The sequence below is a fragment of the Erythrolamprus reginae genome, chromosome 9 (genome assembly GCF_031021105.1).
Source record: "Erythrolamprus reginae isolate rEryReg1 chromosome 9, rEryReg1.hap1, whole genome shotgun sequence".
NCBI classification, from domain to species: domain Eukaryota; kingdom Metazoa; phylum Chordata; class Lepidosauria; order Squamata; family Dipsadidae; genus Erythrolamprus; species Erythrolamprus reginae.
In genome coordinates this window covers 40929081-40949728 of record NC_091958.1, presented here as the reverse complement: position 1 = coordinate 40949728, position 20648 = coordinate 40929081, and the positions used below count along the sequence as shown (strand labels likewise).

General features: G+C 48.8%; 1 protein-coding gene across 1 annotated transcript; it reads left to right on the top strand.

The window, feature by feature from the left end:
• Window positions 1-11615: 11615 nt before the first annotated feature.
• LOC139171794 (heparan sulfate glucosamine 3-O-sulfotransferase 2-like) lies at window positions 11616-19221 on the top strand. Its single transcript, XM_070760226.1, has 2 exons — window positions 11616-12076; window positions 18262-19221. The coding sequence occupies exons 1-2, from the start codon at window positions 11616-11618 to the stop codon at window positions 18878-18880; spliced, it is 1080 nt and encodes a 359-aa protein (XP_070616327.1). The 3' UTR covers window positions 18881-19221.
• The last annotated feature ends 1427 nt before the right edge of the window (window positions 19222-20648 follow it).

Genomic DNA, 20648 nt, shown 5'->3' with positions numbered 1-20648 from the left:
CCTCCGGAGATACGTACCAACCCCTCCCTCCTGGTCTTTTGTAAAGCTCTGAAGACCCACCTCTGCCAGCAGGCATGGGGGCCATGAGTGATGAGACTGTATCCGGATGATACAAGCTATGATTGGATTGGATGAATGAATGCGAGCGTTCGTGGAGGTCTTTTAAATGTTTTTTGAGTAAATTTTCATATTTTGGAGGTATTAGATTTCTTATATATTGTTATATTCATGTTGTACGCTGTCCTGGGTCGCCTCGAGAAGGGCGGCATAGAAATCTAATAGATAGATAGATAGATAGATAGATAGATAGATAGATAGATAGTAGATAGGTAGGTAAGTAGGTAGGTAGGTAGGTAGACAGACAGACAGACAGACAATGATAGATAGATAGATAGATAGATAGATAGATAGAGAGAGAGAGAGAGAGAGAGAGACAGACAGACAGACAGACAGACAGACAATGATAGATAGATAGAGAGAGAGAGAGAGACAGACAGACAGACAGACAGACAGACAGACAATGATAGATAGATAGATAGATAGATAGATAGATAGATAGATAGATAGATAGATAGATAGATAGATGATAGATAGATAGATAGATAGATAGAGAGAGAGAGAGAGAGAGAGAGAGAGAGAGAGAGACAGACAGACAGACAGACAGACAGACAGACAGACAGACAGACAGATATCAGAGGGCCCACAAGACTTTCCCCTGTTTCAGCTCCAGTGCACACACACTTGCTCGCCAGCTGTTTTTCAGCCTTGGGAAAGGCCATTTCACCCTCCGGACACTTTTGGGAACTTTTCCTGAAGCTCCGGAGGCAAAGAAAAATCGCCCAACAGACCAACCGTAAGTTCGGAAGAACACACTTCCGGTTTGCCCATTGGGCTGTTTTTTGCAATCGGGAGGGTTCAGGGAAGCTTCCTGAAGCCTTGGAATGCAAAAAAACCAACACAAAGGGCAAACCAAAAGTGCCTCTTCCCGAATGTGTGGCTCCAGAGTCGCATATGGCTGACCTCTGGCCTAGAGTAAGCTGGGGCTCACCATGCAGCCCACAGGTCCACTTCCTGACTGGGGGGGCTTGGGGAGAGGAGCCCTGACTTCATAGCTAAACAAGTCACTCAGAGGGCGGAGGGAGGAACCCAGTGGGGCCACCGGAAGTCCTCCTTGCCTTGGGCCACTGTTTCTCAATTATTATCTGTTATGCCCCCCCCCAGGAAGAAGTAAACATTTCATGCCCCCCCCCCAATTCTCTACCAGGATGATTGTTTGCAATACTCAGCACGTTTTCGCTGAAAAAACTCAAGCGGCTTATCAGCATCATTGGGGTATAATGTGTTTAAATGACGCCTTAATTTATTTGGCTTCATGCTGTTTGCTGCCAACATTTTTAGACCAAGTAAACATCCCAGTCTTTCCTCGTCTCCCACCGTAGTCACAGTGAAGCCAAGCGCTACATAATCTTCCTCGTCATATTTCCTCGTCTTAGCTTTCGGGAGACTTACGTTTGTCTCATGATCTCCATCTCTCTCCTCCTTTCTTTTCATCCCTGATAAACGTTTTTTCCAAGCTCTTAAGGATTTGTTATACGCACTTCGTATCTCCTGCTCTGTGCTGTGTGCCATTGTTTGGTGCAAAAAAACCCTGTTCCCTATGGTTGTGGTTAGCTCTGGCCCAGCTCCTGCCCCAAGGACTGTGGATGTGGGGGAGACATCCACATGCTGCAGGCCTGTTTTGCTCCCGGTGGAATCTGCTGATGAAGGCTCTTCTGACCAAGAAGACATGAGTGACAGGGAGGAGGAGAATGTGGCAGACAGCTCAGAAGGAGATCAATTATCTAGCTCCTCCTTGGATTCAGAACAAGAGTTAATGATACAGCCAGGCATGCGGAGAGCGATGCATAGGCAGCAACAACTGAGAGATTATTATCAAAGAAAATGAGGCCACCTGTGGTTGGGTGGGGCTATGGTAATTAGTGAGGCTGCTATAAAGAGCAGCGTGTGGGTTTGGCCATTGTGGAGGATTATCTGATTGTTGTGTTTCGTGCCTGCTTTGCTGACTTCGACCTTGGTGTGTTGCTTTTTCCCCGCTTTGAAACTAAAGCAGAGCAAAGGGTGTTTCACTTTGTGAAAGAAGGACTGTGAATTGCCTCACAGCTGCAAGCTAAGTATCTCAGAACTGATAAGGGACTTGTACAAATTACCAGTTTGTTTGGAGACGAGTGCTCTTGGCTATACCAAAAGAGGGCTTAGTTTAAGTAAATTTCCGTTATAAAGAACATTGTTTTGAATTTTCAAACGTGTGTGTGTCTGAAATTTGTACCTGTGAATTTTCGGGAGGATTCTACCAGAGAGCCCGACAGAACACCTATGCCCAAAAAAGTACATTTCCTAGGGTCACGCACCCCCCTGCCATCGGCCCACTTTTTGAGAAACACTGCCTTGGGCAGAGAAGGGACCTGTAAGGTTGCTCTGGATGTCCATGTGCCGGAGAGGATGGTGCTCCCCCAAAGCATTGAACAATGTGCCAACCAAAATCCTATTTTATTTCCAGGTGAGGGTCGCTGGTTACAGAAGCCTCCCGAGGGAAGCCATTGGCTGCCGTGCATGAGAGCTCTCCCATTCGTTCCTGCCAACGGTGCAGAGGCCGGAATCCAGTCTTTCATATGACAGATCATGTTCCTTTGTTTCTCCCATCTCCTGGCCTCTGCCCATTTGCCCCTGAGAGCAGCTGGAGCACCTCTGCCAGAAGTCGAGCGAAGGAAAAGAAGGCTGGGCACAAAAGGTGCCATCCCCAAGCCAATGAACCATCCCGTCCCTTTGTGCAGCATTGATCTGGATTCAAAAGGCTTCCCGACTCAGGCGATACGATTTTGGCATTTAGCAGACAAACAAACAATCAAGTGAAAGAACATAAAATGTGCCAAGACAAATAAACGCGGCCGCGAGAGCCATCGTGGGGCTCCCTAGATTCGCCCACATTTCTGCAACACTCCGTGGCCTGCACTGGCTGCCGATCGGTTTCCAGTCACAATTCAAAGTGTTGGTAATGACCTTTAAAGCCCTACATGGCATTGGGCCAGAATACCTCCGGAACCGCCTTCTACCGCACGAATCCCAGCGGCTGATAAGGTCCCACAGAGTTGGCCTTCTCCGGGTCCCGTCAACCAAACAATGTTGTTTGGCGGGCCCCAGGGGAAGAGCCTTCTCTGTGGCGGCCCCGGCCCTCTGGAATCAACTCCCCCCAGAGATTAGAACGGCCCCCACCCTCCTTGTCTTTCGCAAATTACTCAAGACCCACCTTTATCACCAAGCATAGGGGAGTTAAGATATTCTTTCCCCCTAGGCCATTACAAGTTATGCATGGTATGTTTGTGTGTATGTTTGGTTTTACTATAAGGGTTTTTAGTTGTTTTATTAATTGGATTGTTACATGCTGGGTTTTTTTTATCATTGTTGTTAGCCGCCCCAAGTCTGCGGAGAGCGGCGGCATACAAATCCAATTAATAATAATAATAATAATAATAATAATAATAATAATAATAATAATAATAATAATATGTAAAATAGGAAAAAAAATGAAATGATGACCCAACCCAATAATAGAAACCACCACAAAGGAACTCTGCTCAACTGGAGCCCAACACCTGGGCAGAAAGGCAACTTTTCTCACCTACAAAAAGAGATGGATAAAATTGAACGGGTCCAAAAACGGGCTACAAAAATGGTGGAAGGTCTTAAGCATAAAAGTTGACTTCATGAACTCAATCTGTATAGTCTGGAGGACAGAAGGGAAAAGGGGGGACACTATCGACACATTTAAATATGTTCAAGGGTTAAAAAAGGTTCAGGAGGGAAGTGTTTTTAATAGAAAAGTGAACACAAGAACAAGGGGGCACAATCTGAGGTTAGGTGGGGTAAAGATTAGATGTAGCGTGAGAAAATATTATTTGACTGAAAGAGTAGTAGACGCTTGGAACAAACTTCCAGCAGACGTGGCTGGTAAATCCACAGGAACTGAATTTAAACCTGCCTGGGATAAACATAGATCCATCCTAAGATAAAAGACAGGAAATAGTGTAAGGGGAGACTAGATGGACCATGAGGTCTTTTTCTGCCATCAATCTTCTATGTTTCTGTTTTATAAAATAAAATTATTACTTTTTAATAGTGACAGATACACACTACACAAAACACAGTGCACAGTGATGCCTCCTCCCACCACCCAACATCATTCATTCAGACCCCTCCACCAAAATGAGGATGTACTTTTTAATATTATTTTAAACCAAGAACATTACAATATTTACAAATTATAGAATGATTCCAGTTTATTCTTTATGCCTTGGTCTCAAATTTCTACTCATCATATAACCTCTAACCTTGTCCCATCATCCCATGCTGAAGTCCTCGAAACCCCACCTCCGGACCTCTGTGTTTTTTGTGATGCTGCGATTTCACTGAGGCTCCCCTCGCTGGGAAACCCCACCTCCGGACTTCTGTGTTTTTGTGATGCTGCAGGAGAACCCCAGCAGCGGAATCCCAGCAGTGCCAAAATGGGTGCTTCGCTGACAACGGAAGTCCGGTGGTGGGGCATCCCAGCGGCGGCGGTGGGTTTGTAAGGTGAAAATAGTTTGTAAGAAGGGGCAAAAAAAATCTTAAGCCCCGGGTTTGTATCTTGAAAAGTTTGCATGACGAGGCGTTTGTAAGACGAGGTATCACTGTACTGCCATTTCCTTTGTAATCACCCATTTTATATTTAACATCCTGTTAATTTCCCCTTGCACCTCTTTCCAGAATTCCTGCACTACCAAACGCTCCCAAAACATATGCATGAACACCCCTCTCTCCTGGCATCGATGCCAACAGGCACCCTTGACATTCTGATAAATATGCACAAGTTGTGCAGGTGTGTGACATCACTTAAATAGATTTTTTCTCCTCATTTCTCTAACCCTTGTGTTCTTAATTTCCCTTATATTCTCCACTATATTCTTCATCTCTTGTCCTTCTATTTGCAATTCACTTTGCCACCATCTAGTTAATCCCTGAATCACGTGCTTATTTGAAACATTTTAATTTAATAATAATAATAATAATAATAATAATAATAATAATAATAATAATTGGATACAGGGGAAAATTCAACATGACACAGGCCTGTGTTATTGCCAACAGAATCAGTTCAGAGTTTAGTTTCCTCGGACGAAGAAGAAGGTGGGAGTGACTTGGCAGAGGAGGGCTTGGCACACAGCCAAGGCAGTCAATCTTTCTTATCTTCTATAGCTTCAGATGATGACATTTTGGACCCACGCAAGTGCAGAATTATGCGTAGAAGAGACCAAGTAGGAACATATTACAGGAAATAAGGGAGGCCCCCTGTGTTTGGATGGGGCTCCAGTAATTAGGGCTGCTGCTATAAATAGCAGCATGTGGGTTTGGCCGTTGTGGAAGAATATCTGTTGCAGTTTCGTCAGGAATCTTGTGTGCTGGACTTTGTTGCTTTTTCACGCCTTTGAAACCAAAGCAGAGCAACGTGTGTGTGTGTGTGTGTGTGTGTGTATGTATCCCTTCGTTGGAAGAAGAAGGAGTGTGAAGTTTCTTCACAGCTGCTAGCTAAGCACTTAATGACTGCTTAAGGTTAATTGTACAGACTACCCGGTTGTTTTGGGAAGAGTGCACTTTGCAATACAAAAAGAGTGCTTAGTTTATTTTGACTTTTGTGATAAAGAACATTGTTTTGAATTTTCAAACGTGTGTGTGTCTGAAATTTGTATCCTTGAATTTTCGGGAGGCTCCTATCAGAGAGCCCAGCAGAACAAATAATAATAATAATAATAATAATAATAATAATAATAATAATAATAATAATAATAATAATAATAATAAGATTTGCATGCTGCCCATCTCCGGAGACTCGGGGCAGCTCACAACATAGCAATAATACAATACATTACAAATCCAATAAAAAATTAAAAAGTCAATTAAAAAACATTAATATAACATAAACAGTGTCATAAAATCCCCAACTACACAATCGTACACATTCAACTCAGTTAATCATACACAGAGGTCAGAAAACACAATGAAGGGGGGAAGGTTTATACAGCCTTGGCTAGAGTTTGGTGTGAATGTCAATTCTTGACCCCAGTTGTACATTATCTTCTGTGCACCCAGAAGCCAGAGCAACAAGGGAAGGGACCTTTCGGGGCAACTACTTGGATTTGGAGTCGTCATCCTACAATTCTGTCCCCTGGAATCCAGGGCAGGGCAGGGCAGGTGGGGACAGCCAGAAGTGGGATTTGGGGGTTCTCCAAACTGCACAGAATCTTAGCTAGAGGTTCTCCTGAACCCTTGTGAACTGCCAGCAGCCCACACTTGATAGTGACAGGGAGGGGTGGGCTACTGCCCAGACTGGGGGGGGGGAATGGAGCTCCACCCCCCCAGAGTGCTCAATTTGCACTGAAAAATGTTGAAAGAAAATGCATAGGCCACGCCCACAGTGTGGTAGTAAAAAAATTGATAGCTCATCACTGGTTAGAACCCACCCCTGGTTCACAGCAAAATTGTGTCAGAAGGGAAAACTAGAACTAAGGATATCTATGGACAGTGATGGGCTCCTATGGGTTTGATCGGGAACGCAGAACCAGTAGAAAATTTTTTATTTCTTTTTTCCCCTTCTGGGGTTCTGGGTATATTTTTCATATATTTTTCACCCGAGTCTGCGAAGAGTGGCGGCATACAAATCTAATAAATTATTATTATTATTATTATTATTATTATTATTATTATTATTATTATTATTATTATTTTCCTATTGTAGTAAATGAGGTTGAATGTGTATAATTTTAGAAGAGCTGTGCATGTGTGTGCCTGTGTGTAATACATATGTACCCATGTGGCATATATACATAGAATTAAATAGTATATTTTGTGTTGTGGTTGGCTCTGGCCCAGCTCCTGCCCCAAGGATTGTGGAGGTGGATGCAGGGGAAACATCAACATGTCATAGGCCTGTTTTACTGCCGACAGAGTCAGGTAGTGCAATTTCCTCGGAGGAAGAAGAAGGTGGGGGTGACTTGGAAGAGGGGGGCTTGGCACACAGCCCAGGAAGTCAATCTCCATTATCTTCGGTCGATTCAGATGAGGAAGTGTTAGACCCACGCATGTGCAGAATTATGCATCGAAGAGACCAATTGAGGAAATATTACAGGAGATAAGAGAGGCCACCTGTGTTTGGGTGGGGCTCCAGCAATTAGAGCTGCTGATATAAATAGCAGTGTGCTGGCTTGGCCGTTGTGGAAGATTATCTGATCGTTGTTTCTTCAGGACCGTGCCTTGCTGCTTCCGGACTTTGTTGATTTTTCACGACTTTGAAACCAAAGCAGAGCAAAGCGTATGTGTTTCACTTTGTGGAAGAAGGAGGGCTGTGACGTTTCTTCACAGCTGCTAGCTAAGTACTTAAGGACTGATTAAGGGGATTGTACAGCTTACAAGGTTGTTTTGGGGAAGAGTGCTCTTTGCAATACAAAAAGGGTGCTTAGTTTCTTTTGAATTTCGTGATAAAGAACATTGTGTTCTTTATCACAAAATTTTGTGATACAGAACTTTCAAGTGTGTGTGTGTCTGAAATTTTTACCCTTGTTCAGAATCCAGGGATGATACAGATGACTGATCTCCTCCTGGGCTGTCTGCCAAACTCCCCTCTTCTCTGTCACTCACGCTTCCTTTGTCAGAGGAGACTTCGTCGGCAGATTCTACTGGGAGCAAAACAGGCCTGCGGCATGTGGATGTCTCCCCCACATCTACCTCCACATTCCTTGGGGCAGGAGCTGGGCCAGAGCTAACCACAACATGTATGTATGTATGTATGTATGTATGTATGTATGTATGTATGTATGTATGTATGTATGTATCCATCCACCCTTCTCCTTAGACTCAGGGCGGCTTACAACTGGTTAGCAACAGCACTTTTTAACAGAGACAGCCTATTGCCCCCACAATCCGGGTCCTCATTTTACCAACCTCGGAAGGATGGAAGGCTGAGTCAATCCTGAGCCAGTGATGAGATTTGAATCGCTGACCTGCAGATCTAGCAGTCAGCTTTAGTGGCCTGCAATACTGCACTCTACCCACTGCGCCACCTCAGCCATTAGGTTTAGGCCAGGCAAGTTGGAGGGAGGGGGGCTGGTCCCCTCCGGCCAAGCTTCTCCCATCCTTTCAGAAGCCTAAAACTTTCTCCATGGGAGGGAGGAGGGATTCCTCCCCAGAGCTGCCCCCCCTTTGAACCATTGCACCACCTGCTGAGATATTTGGCTACCCACCCACCCACCCACCCCCAACCTTCCCCTACTCTGGACCTGCCACTTGCTCTCCCTTTACACAGAGATTTACTAGATGTGGCAGCCAGTAAATTCAAAGTGCCCGTGAGCCCCTCCTGGGAATATCCCCTTTCTGCATCCCATTAGCTTTTTAATTTGTTTTTTCAAAGATTAGTTTATTTAGAAAATGAACCACAAAGGAAACTTGGCAGCTTGGGGGGAGGCGGCACCCCTGCTTTCCCCTCCGAGGAGCAATGAAAAAATCCCTACAATCCAGTGTTTGGTTTGGAAAAGGGGGCTCATTCCCTAGAAAAAGCCTGGAGGACAGAAGGGAAAGGGGATTGAAACATTTAAATATGTTCAAGGGTTAAATAAGGTTCAGGAGGGAAGTGTTTTAATAGGAAAGTGAACCCAAGAACCAGGGGGCACAATCTGAGGTTAGTTGGGGGAAAGATCAGAAGCAACTTGAGAAAATATTATTTGATTGAAAGAGTAGTAGATGCTTGGAACAAACTTCCAGCAGACATGGTTGGTAAATGCACAATCACTGAATTTATATGTGCCTGGGATAAACATAGATCCATCCTAAGATAAAATACAGGAAATAATATAAGGATAGACGAGATGGACCAGGAGGTCTTTTTCTAGTAAAAAAAATATAAAGAAACATAAGGGCAAGGGCGGAAGGCACACTGGTGCACTTATTCACGCCCCTTACTGACCTCTTAGGAATTGGGTGAGGTCAACTGTGGGGACTCTAAGCCAGAGGTCTTCAAACTGGGCAACTAAGACTTGTGGACTTCAACTCCCAGATGAAGCCCACAAGTCTTAAAGTTGCCAAGTTTGGGGGACCCCTGCTCTAAGCTAAGGGTTAAGTTTTAAGGGTTAGGAGATGATACTACAGAGTCTGGTAATGAGTTCCACGCATCAACTACTCCATTACTAAAGCCATATTTCCTGCAGTCGAGTTTGGAGCAGTTTACATTAAGTTTGTATCTGTTCTGTGCTCATATGTTGTTGTGGTTGAAGCTGAAGTAGTGGACAGTAGATTCTGCTGCCAATCTTCTATGTTTCTAACCTCTGGGGGAGGGAGGGGGGATTAAGGAGACTGATAGTTTCTTTCCATATTGGGTGGGGTGGGGTGGGGTGGGGCTGGGGGCCTCCCTCCCTCCATCCTATTTCTCCACCCCACCTACCCAATCCCACTCACTCTCTCACAGCCGCGCCAGGCTAAAGGTTCCAAGCTGGATCGCTAATGACCGAATCTATTTAAACTCTGCCCCGTGGAGGGATGCAATTAAAACTTTGCCCCAATTAAATCCAGGCAATTAACGGGACTGACATTTAAGGAGAGGTGTCCGTGCAGGCAGAGGCGGGAACGAGACCAGACTTGGGCAGCCAAGCAGAAAAGGGGGGGGGGTTGCATCAGACCCCGCCCATCCTGAGAAGATTTAATCCCAAAGCCTGGCAGTAATCAACTGGTAGGATTAAAAGTCTTCCTTCCCGTCTGCTGCTTAGCCCAGCCATAACCCCCCCCCCCTTCCTCCTTCCCTGTCTGGCCTCTGCTTCCTGCGGGGGGGGGGAGGAGGAGGAGGGGGGCTGATGAGAACTGACCTTCCAAAGGACCCATTGCACAGCCAGGGCAAACTGAGGCTGGAGTGGAGGAGGCCCCCTTCTTCAAGGAGGGAGGGAGGAAAACTCAGCTAGTGGAGTCCAGTGTTGGTTATGACCTATAAAGCCCTTCATGGCCGCCTTCTGCCGCACAAATCCCAGTGACCAATTAGGTCCCACAGAGTTGGCCTTCTCCGGGTCCCGTCGACAAAACAATGCCGTCTGGCGGGACCCAGGGAAGAGTCTTCTCTGTGGTGGCCCCGACCCTCTGGAATCAACTCCATCCGGAGATTAGAACTGCCCCCACTCTCCTGGCCTTTCACAAACTCCTAAAAACCCACCTTTGTCACCAGGCTTGGGGAAATTGATTCCCCTCGGTCGCTCCATTTTATGTATGGTTTGTTTGGGTTGTATGAATGTTTTTAATCAAGGGTTTTGAACTGTTTTGCTTTTTTTTAAAAAAAGAAAGTTTATTGAGTTTAAATAGTTAAAAAGGATGAGGAAAAAAGGGAAAGGGGGGAAAGGCATTACATAGTAATAAAACAGGTCTTAAGCTATACAAAAAGTAATCAATATCACTATATCATGACCACAATTATAGTACATAATGCTTTTTTGGATTTGGATTTTGCATTCCTGTTGTGAACTGCTCCGAGTCTTCGGAGAGGGACGGCATACAAATCTAATAAATAAATAAAATAAATAAATTCTGCGACTGCACCTGGGCAGGTAGCGAAGCCACGGGCGCACCTGCGTTTCCGCGTGCGATTTCGCTACCTGCCCGGGTGCAGTCCGCTAGGACGGGGCAAGCACACCTCACCGTTCCACCTTAGCAGCCCACCTGTAGTGAACTCTCAGGAGTTTCCACACACCTATACACACATACACACATTTTCTGCACCCTGGCAAGATCATTTTCCTCAACCGGGCCAGCGCCCCTCCAGCTGGGTCCTCGGGGGGCAGAGAAGAGTCCCTCCGCCTGAGGTCAGCCGGGCGCCCCCCGCAGGATTTCCCATCGCTGGGGGGAAGGGCTTCCTTGGGGAACCCTGCGCCTCCCAAGAGTGCCGGGTTCAGTGGGACCCGGGCTGCCTTCCAGGCTGCCCCCGTGCAGAGGGGAGCTTGGGGAAGCCCTCGCCCCAACTCTGCTCCGATACAGCAGCCGCCTCGGGATTCGGGGCGCCAAGCCGGGCAGCCTCTCCTCTCCTGGGCGATAGCGCAGCCGTCGGAGGAGCTCCAGAGCCCGCCGGGCTTGGCGACTGGAGCCCCGGCGAAGCAGGGACGAAGGAGCCGGCAGGGCGGGCAGCCCGGGACCCCCGCGCGGCCACCCCCGACCCGGGGCTCCCCCCAAACGCCAGGGCTGCCCAGCAGACGGGAGCGAATAAGCTGCCGGGCAGCTCCTCCGCGCCGTGGCTCCGTGCAGCCTGGCAGCTGGCAGCCCTCGGGCAGCACCGCCCCGCGGGAACCCGCGCTCTGCCCCCGCGGCCACTCGGGGCGGGGGCTCCGCCTGCCAGCAGCGGTGGAGGCGGCTCCGGCTCGGCTGACGTCAGGCGGCCCCTTAAAGAGCCGCCGCAGCGGGAGCGGGGCCGGTAGTGGCGGGCCGCCCGATCTCGTCGGCCCCGCGCGCCCCGATCCCGCGCTGGTGCCGGCCGGGGAGCCGTGGGTGCCGCCGGCGATGGAGCCATGGCGCTCGGCCGGCGGAGGCGGCGGCTGCGGCGGTGCCGGGCGCTGGTGCTGGGCGCGCTGCTCTCGCTCTCGGGCACCTGCCTCTGCTACAGCCTGCTGCTCCTCTGCTGCGCCCCCGAGCCGCCCCCCGACGACGCCGGCCGCTGCCCGCCCGCCGGCCGCAAGAAACTCCTGCAGAAGGGGCGCGCCTGCCCCGCCGCGACGGCCCCGTCCCGTCCCGCGCCCGTCCCCTCGGCCCGGCCGGCGGGGGGCGGCACGGGGGCCGGCGGGGGCAGGAGTCGGGCCGAGGGGGCGGCCCAGGTGGCCAAGCGGCTCCCGCACGCGCTGATCGTGGGCGTCAAGAAGGGCGGCACCCGCGCGGTGCTGGAGTTCATCCGCGGCCATCCGGGCGTGCGCGCCCTCGGCACCGAGCCCCACTTCTTCGACCGGCACTACGAGCGGGGCCTGGAGTGGTACAGGTGAGGCGGGGAGCGGGGAAGGGGCGGGCGGCAGCCCCTTCGACGTAGCGTCGGGCCGCCCGGGCGCTCGGCTCGGCTCTCCGTCGGGGCGGGAGCGTCGGAACCTCGCGGCGCTGCTGCACGTCTCGGGCTCCCTCGGCTGCCCGCCCGGCGCCCGCCGTGCGCTTTTCGAGGCGTCCCGCCGACCCTCCGATCCCGCGGCCAAAGGAAGCGGCGCTCCTCCTCCCCGTCCGCCCCACGTTTGGCGACCGGGGGGCTCCGCTGACAGGGTGGGGAGACCCTGCAGGCGACTCGACGGCTCCGCTCGGCTTGGCGGTTCTCTTGCCCGACGCACCCCGGCAGAAGCCGGCGCCCCGCACTCCCGAAAGGCGCCGCGGGACCGGCTTTCCTGGGAATCCTCATCTAAGCGGTCGGGGAGAATCTGCTGCTCTGTCTGGCGTCATTTCGGCCTCCACCCGCAGGAAGCCCGCTTACCTTCCTCCCACCTGAGTCCCCCCCCCAGTGGCCCGGGGAGCCCGCCTTCCGCCAGGGTCGGAGAGAGATTCCCAGCCAGGACGACACAGGCGGGGCAGCTGCTGGCCACGGAGGCCCCCAAATCCCACGTTGGGGGGGGGGGGGTCAGCCGGCCAGCCATTTGGAGCTTGGCTCCGGCCGCTTCCACGCCTGCAGGAGACTCTCCGTCCCAGCCCTCAGTGGGCGCGAAAGCGATCCGAGGAGCCTTCGCTTCTTCTTGGCTCCAAATGCCGAGAACGAGCCTCAAAAACTGGCTGCGGCTCTGACAGCACCCAGATCCTCTCCGCCTCCGTTTGGCACGGAAGGGAAGGCAGGCAGAGAGAGAGGAGAGAGAGGCATCCTGCGCTCCAGCTGGTCCGACCTCCAAGCCAAACTCAGCAGAGCTTTTCCTCTGCTGGGGGTCGGTGGGGGCGATGGACTAGTTGATCTCTAATGTCCTTGTGGTTGTGATTGTAAGGGAAGATTTCCCTGCAGGGGTCTTGGGAGGCATGAGGTAAGGGCCCAGAGGGGGGCTGCTAAGGTGGAATGTTGATGTGTGCTCGCCCCCGTGGCTCTGAGTGCCAGTGGAGTCCAGTGCAATTCTGCTACTGCACCAACGCAGGTAGCAGAATTGCATTGGACTCTGCTAGCACATGCATACCTGCGTGTCCGCGCACGATTTCGCTACCTGCCCAGGTGCAGTAGCAGAATTGCGCTGGACTCCGCTAGCACTCAGAGCCACAGAGGCGAGCACACGTCACCCTTCCACCTTAGCAGCCCACGTCTGGAAAGCCACCCCAGTCTGGTTTCCCCCTGCAGACTCCCCAGCCAACAGCCCTGGGAAGAGAGGCCCTGCAGGGACCCCGGGGCCCTCAGGGGCCAGGCTTGGGTCTCGGAGGACCATTTCCCTGTGGTGGTTTCCTGGCAGTTTAGGAGTAGAGATTTTGTTCCTCCAAACAAGAGGAGGCGGAAATGGCCCAGCACTTTGATGCTCAGGCAGAGTCGTCTGTAGTAGCTCTCCAGTTCCAGAGCAGCATTTTTTTAAATGGTGGCTGCTGTCTGCAGGATCTGGTGGATCTCTGTGGCCCAGACCAGTGCAGGGGAATCTTAGAAGCCATCCAATCCAATGCATGGTACTTACTATCACATATGGTGGTTATGTTCAGAAACAAGGAAATTCTGGATGATGATGATTACTATTACTATTACTATTACTATTACTATTATTATGTCAATACAACACAGCAAACGAGATCACTATGCTGGATTTCGTATTTCATCACCAGTCGGGCGCTTCCCAAGCACCTAGGACTGCGTGATGTAGCGGCGAATTATGTTTGCCGATCCCAGTAAAGCGGCCTTTTGCAATTGACAGAAGGAGATTTTGTCAATTCCAATGGTTTTTAAATGTCTATTATTATTATTATTATTATTATTATTATTATTATTATTATTATTATTATTATTATTATTATTATTATTTAGATTTGTATGCCACCCTTCTCCGAAGACTCGAAAATTTTAAAATTCGAATTACAATTTAAGCCTGAAATGTTCTTATTAGGAATAATCAGAGGACAACACAAAAAGGCTAACTGTTATTTGATAGTACATCTATTAACAGCGGCCCGTTTGATTTTTGCACAGAATTGGAAAAAAGAAAACGTACCAACTAAGGATCTGGCAATTAAAAAAATACTAGAATGCACAAAATGGAGTAAACTTACTTTAGAGTTACAGAACAAACAGGAAGAAGAATATTACACTGTGTGGGATAAGTTTTATAATTGGATTGATAGACTATGAGAAATAAGATAAATGTAAATTAAACCAAAAATAGGGAAAGCGAAGAACAGAAATGTAACTGTAAATATGTTTTCATGTTTAATGTCTTTGCTGCATATTCTTTTTCATTTTTTTTGTTGTTATTGTGTTTTGTTTTTGTCTTTTAAAAAGCCAATTAAAAAAGAAGAAGCCATCCAATCCAAGAACGACCTGAGTCTTCGGAGAGGGGTAGCATACAAATCTAATAAATTATTATTATTATTATTATTATTATTATTATTATTATTATTATTATTATTATTGTTGTTGTTATTATTGTTATTATTATTATTATTTATTGTTGTTGTTGTTGTTGTTGTTGTTGTTGTTATTATTATTATTATTATTATTATTATTATTATTATTATTATTATTATTATAAACATCTCTGATGGCTATTTAGCCTCTCTTGGAAGGCTTCTGGCAGGGAAGTCACAGAGTCCCACTGGCTGGTATGACTGGTACAACTGGGAGTGCGCCTTGATTTCAGCTCATGAAGTCTTGCATGGAATTCTAGCAGATTTTATGGCAAAGTGTGGTTTGCACTTCAGTTGGTAGATCCCAGGCCACACATGTGCCAAAACACCAGTTCTAGGTGGCATCTGGAGAATAAGGTCAGGATCAAGAGAGCATTGCTACTCTATTCTGAGCTGAGCAAACCAAACTCCTGGCTCAGTAAGTTTAGGAAGGATATTAGCAAACTAGGTCATATCCAAAGAGAAAACAAGATAATCAGAGGCTGGGAGGAAAATTTTATGCAGAACTGTTCAAAGTTCTGGGTATGTTTAAGCCTGGAGAAGAGAAGACTGCGGAGATTCATGGCAGCTGTCTTCAAGTACAGTGGTACCTCTAGTTACGAACTTAATTCGTTCTGTGACCAGGTTCTTAAGTAGAAAAGTTTGTAAGAAGAATCAATTTTTCCCATAGGAATCAATGTAAAAGCAAATAATGTGTGTGATTGGGGAAACCACAGGGAGGGGGGAGGCCCTGTTTCCTCCCAGGAGATTCTTAGAGAGGCCCCACGGAGGCTTCTCCCTGTCCTTTCCGGCCCTGTTTCTTCCCAGGAGATTCCTCGAGAGGCCTCACGGAGGCTGCTCCCCGCCTTTTCTGGCCCTGTTTCCTCCCAGGAGATTCTTAGAGAGTCCCCATGGAGGCTTCTCCCCGTCTTTTCCGGCCCTGTTTCCTCCCAGGAGATTCTTAGAGAGGCCCCATGGAGGCTTCTCCCTATCCTTTCCGGCCCTGTTTCCTCCCAGGAGATTCCTAGAGAGGCCCCACGGAGGCTTCTCCATGCCTTTTCCGGCCTGTTTCCTCCCAGGAGATTCTTAGAGAGGCCCCACGGAGGCTTCTCCCTGCCCTTTCTGGCCCTGTTTTCTTCTAGGAGATTTCTCGAGAGGCCCCACGGAGGCTTCTCCTTGCCTTTTCTGGCCTTGTTTCCTTCCAGGAGATTTCTATAGAGGCTCCACGGAGTCTGCTCCCCACCTTTTCCGGCTCTGTTTCCTTCCAGGAGATTCCTAGAGAGGCCCCACGGAGGCTTTTCCCCACCTTTTCCGGTTACAGTTTCGGAGGCTCGGGTTTGTAAGTGGAAAATGGTTCTTGAGAAGAGGCAAAAAAATCTTGAACACCAGGTTCTTATCTAGAAAAGTTTGTAAGTAGAGGCCTTCTTAGGTAGAGGTACCACTGTATCTGAGAAGGTTTTATGAAGAAGATGGGCAAACCTTTTCAGGGAAGTTCCAGAGGATGGGACAAAAAACAATAGCTTTGCAATAAGCAGATTCTGGTTGTGGGTCTGAAAGGTTTTCTTCGTGGTTAGAGCTATACAGCAGTGGGAGAGGCACACTTGAGAGATGGCAAAGTCTCCATCGATGGAGATATTTAGAGATAAGCTAGATGGTCATTGTGGATGGAGGGTTTACTCGCCAAGGAATCCAGTTAGAAGACTCAAGATTCCTTGATTGCATTTTGAAAGATGCAGGAGGGGAATTGATCCATAATGGGCCAACTCTGCTTTAATGTGATTTATTTTACTTTGGCAAGTTATGATTTTATCGTTGTTTAGCTTTTATGGCTGCTATGCATTTTTAAAATTGTTTCCCATTTATGTGCTAACTATTATGCCATTGATCGAGGCAGAATACAAATAACCTAGTGAAATAGTTGTGCAGAGCTGTCTGTCAGGCCAAAGACATCATTTGGAGTTAGAGGGCTTTAGCCTGCCATAGTTTGTTTGTTTATTTATTTATTTATTATTTATTTATTTTGTCCAATACACAATAATACACAATGATGGTTATAGAGGATATAGTAGAGAAGAAATACGAGATATAGGAGAGACTATAGGACAGGGGACGGAAGGCACTCTAGTGCGCTTATGCACGCCCCTTACTGACCTCTTAGGAATCTGGAGAGGTCAACCGTGGATAGTCTAAGGGTAAAATGTTGGGGGTTAGGGGATGATACTACGGAGTCCGGTAATGAGTTCCACGCTTCAACAACCAGATTACTAAAGTCATATTTTTTACAGTCAAGTTTGGAGCGGTTAATGTTAAGCTTGAATCTGTTGTGTGGTCTTGTGTTGTTGTGGTTGAAGCTGAAGTAGTCTTTGACAGGCAGGACATTGCAGCATATGATCTTGTGGGCAATACTTAGATCATGTTTAAGGCATCGTAGTTCTAAGCTTGAATAGTGTTATGGGAACCAGGAAGGGTAGTTGCATGAAAGGGAAAGTTTCCAGCCACAACAAATTCCTTTCTTAAAGTCCAAGGTCATCCTTTGTTCTGCACCAGTGGATGTAAGCAGAAGGTTGGTGAAATCTCTGCACTCAGACTGGTCCTCGTGATGAACTTGGGGGTGTGGGGATGGGGGGGGTGAACCTTCACCTGGGTGGGGAACTGGAAGGAAGTGTGTATCGGAATGGCAACGGCGTGACCAACATGGCTCTGATAATAAATCGAACCTTGGATGAGAGAATTGGACTGGGATCTGATTTATTTCCCAGATGCTCTTTGGGGTGCTGACATTGTCTCTTTTAGGAGGTGTCCAACTAGCCTGGAGGGAAGAACCTCCATCCTTTGAAGAGCAAAGAATCCCATAGAGCAGTGATAGCGAACCTATGGCATGGGTACCACCGGTGGCACGTGGAGCCATATCTGCTGGCACGTGAGCTGTTGCCCTAGCTCAGCTCCAACGTGCTTGTGTGTGCCAGCCAGTTGGGTTTTGGCTCGCACAGAGGCCCTGGGAGGGCGTTTTTGGCTTCCAGACAGCCTCTGGGGGTGGGGGAGGCCGCTTTTACTCTTCCCTGGCTCCAAGGAAGCCTTTGGAGCCTGGGGAGGGCAAAACACAAGACTACTGGGCCCCCCAGAAGTTGGAAAGCAGGCCATTTCTGGCCTCCAGAGGGGCTCCGGGGGGTGGGGGAAAGTGTTTTCACTGTCCCCAGGCATTGAATTATGGGTGTGAGCACGAATGCTCACACATGCGCATACTCTTTTGGCAAACTACTGAAAAAAGGTTTGCCATCACTGCCACAGTGATGGCATAGTGATGGCCTAGCCGCCCTGAGTCCTTCACAATTGGGCGGCATAGAAGTCGAATTAAATAAATGGATGGGCGGGTGGGTGGGTGGGTGGGTGGGTGGGTGGGTGGATGGATGGATGGAGAGAGAGAGAGAGAGAGAGATAGTAGATAAATGGGGATGGATAGATAGATAGATAGATAGATAGATAGATAGATAGATAGATAGATAGATAGATAGATAGATAGATAGATAGATAGATAGAATCTCTCTGGTGTCTTCACAGGGGAGCCTGAGGTGGTGGTGGAGGAATTCCTCCTGTCCCCTCTGTTCCTCACCTCTCTGGGCCTTCCCTTTGCAGGCGCCTTATGCCCCGCACCCTGGACAGCCAGATCACCATGGAGAAAACCCCCAGCTACTACATCACCCGGGAGGCTCCCCAGAGGATCTTCAACATGTCCCGGAGCATGAAGCTGATTGTGGTGGTGAGGAATCCGGTCACCCGGGCCATCTCGGACTACACCCAGACCCTCTCCAAGAGGCCGGACATCCCCACCTTCGAGGGCCTCTCCTTCCGCAACCGCAGCCTCGGCTTGGTGGACACTTCCTGGAGCGCCATCCGCATCGGCCTCTACGCGCTGCACCTGGAGAGCTGGCTCCAGTACTTCCCGCTCTCCCAGATCCACTTCGTCAGCGGCGAACGGCTCATCACGGACCCCGCGGAGGAGATGGCCAAGGTGCAGGACTTCCTGGGCCTGAAGCGGCTCATCACCGAGAAGCACTTCTTCTTCAACAAGACCAAGGGCTTCCCGTGCTTGAAGAAGGCCGGCGGCGGCATGCGGCCCCGCTGCCTGGGGAAGTCCAAAGGCCGGCCTCACGTCCAGATTGACCCAGAGGTGCTGGAGCAGCTGCAGGACTTTTACCGCCCCTACAACATCCGCTTCTACGAGGCCGTGGGGCGGGACTTCCGGTGGGAGTGAGGGAGGCCTTGGGCAGGGCAGGCGAGTGGGAGCCACTTCAGCTCTCCAGCCGTCTGTCTTCCTGGTCTTCGGTGGCCCAAAGCCCGGCCCTCAAGCCAGGGCCACGGAAGCCACACGGCCATCCTGCCAGGGTTGGTGAGGCCTTCAGGAATTTTTCAATGGTGCAATCAGGGTATGTGAGGCCCAAGGATGGATTTTATTTTTCGTAACGGGATAGAAACAGAGTTTATAAAGATCCCTATGTATAGCACTAAGGGCACCTGCTCCCTTGCTCTGCGGTCCTTCCACGAAACCTCAGAGAACGTCCCCTTGTATGAGGTCCCCCAGCCCGCCAGCTGTTTTGCCCCCCCCCCCCCCCATGAATAAAGCACAGATTTCTGCTATTACGGGTACATGAGGCCCAGCCCTGTGGCTTGTCCTGGAGTCTTTCTTGGTGGCCTCTTGTCTCCTCTTCCTTCCTGTGACTACTGCAATGCTCTCTACGCGGGGCTACCTTTGAAGAGCGTTCGGAAACTGCAAATTGTGCAGAATGTAGGTGCGCGAGAAGTCATGGGCCTCCCTAGATACGTCCAACACTCCGCCGACTGCATTGGCTGCTGATTGGTTCCTGGACACAATTCAAAGTGTTGGTAAAGACCTATAAATCCCAACATGGCATCAGACCAGATTACTTGAGGGACCACCTTTTGCCATACGAGTCCCAGCAACCGGTCAGGTCCCACAGAGTCAGCCTTCTCCAGGTCCTGTCAACTAGACCAGTGTTTCCCAACCTTGGCAACTTGAAGATATTTGGACTTCAACTCCCAGAATTCCCCACCCAGCAAATGCTGGCTGGGGAATTCTGGGAGTTGAAGTCCAGATACCTTTAAGTTGCCAAGGTTGGAAAACATTGAACTAGACAATGTCACTTGGTGGAGCCTAGGGGAAGAGCCTTCTCTGTGGGGGGCTTGGCCCTTTGGAATCCGCTCCCCCCGGAGATCTGTACTGCCCCTACCCTCCTCGCTTTACGCAAGAGTCTGAAGACTCATTTATGCCACCAGGTTTGGGGCCATTAGACCCTAGCCCCCTGGCCAACAAATGTACTGTGAACTTGTTGACTGAATGGGTATGACAGTATTTTAATTGGTTCTTAGGGGTTTTTTAGATTATTAATTTTAATTAATTGGATTTAGGATATATATTGTTCCCTTATATGTTGTAAGCCACCCTGAGTCTTCGGAGAGGGGCAGCATTTATACCCCTGAAATCTACAGGCTGCCATTTATTATTATTATTATTATTATTATTATTATTATTATTATTATTATTATTATTTAGATTTGTATGTCGCCCGTCTCCATAGACTCGGGGTGGCTCACAACAAAAATAAAACAATATACAACAAATCTAATAATTTAAAAGTCACTAAAAACCCCTTATTAAAAAGCAAAAACATACACACAAACATACCATGCATGAACTGTATAGGCCTGGGGAGATGTCTCAATTCCCCCATGTCTGACGGCAGAGGTGGGTTTTAAGGAGTTTACGAAAGGCAAGGAGGGTGGGGGCAATTCTAATCTCTGGGGGGAGCTGGTTCCAGAGGGTCGAGGCTAAGGAAGCTAAGAAGGAGGGAGGGGAGGAAAGATAAATATTTCTGCTTTAGGAAGTTTAGTTCATTTTGCTTGCTATGTTTATATTACCTTCTGCAAGGAGAGGAGAATGAGAGATAATAACTTGCCCCCCAACACACAGCTTGAGGAGGTACTCAAAGGGAAACTTCGTTTCC

Bases quoted from the DNA above. Each gene is read 5' to 3' on its own strand.
- LOC139171794 (XM_070760226.1), top strand. From the start codon at position 11,616: ATGGCGCTCGGCCGGCGGAGGCGGCGGCTGCGGCGGTGCCGGGCGCTG. The intron at 12,077-18,261 runs GTGAGGCGGGGA...TTCCCTTTGCAG, and splicing joins CGGGGCCTGGAGTGGTACAG to GCGCCTTATGCCCCGCACCC.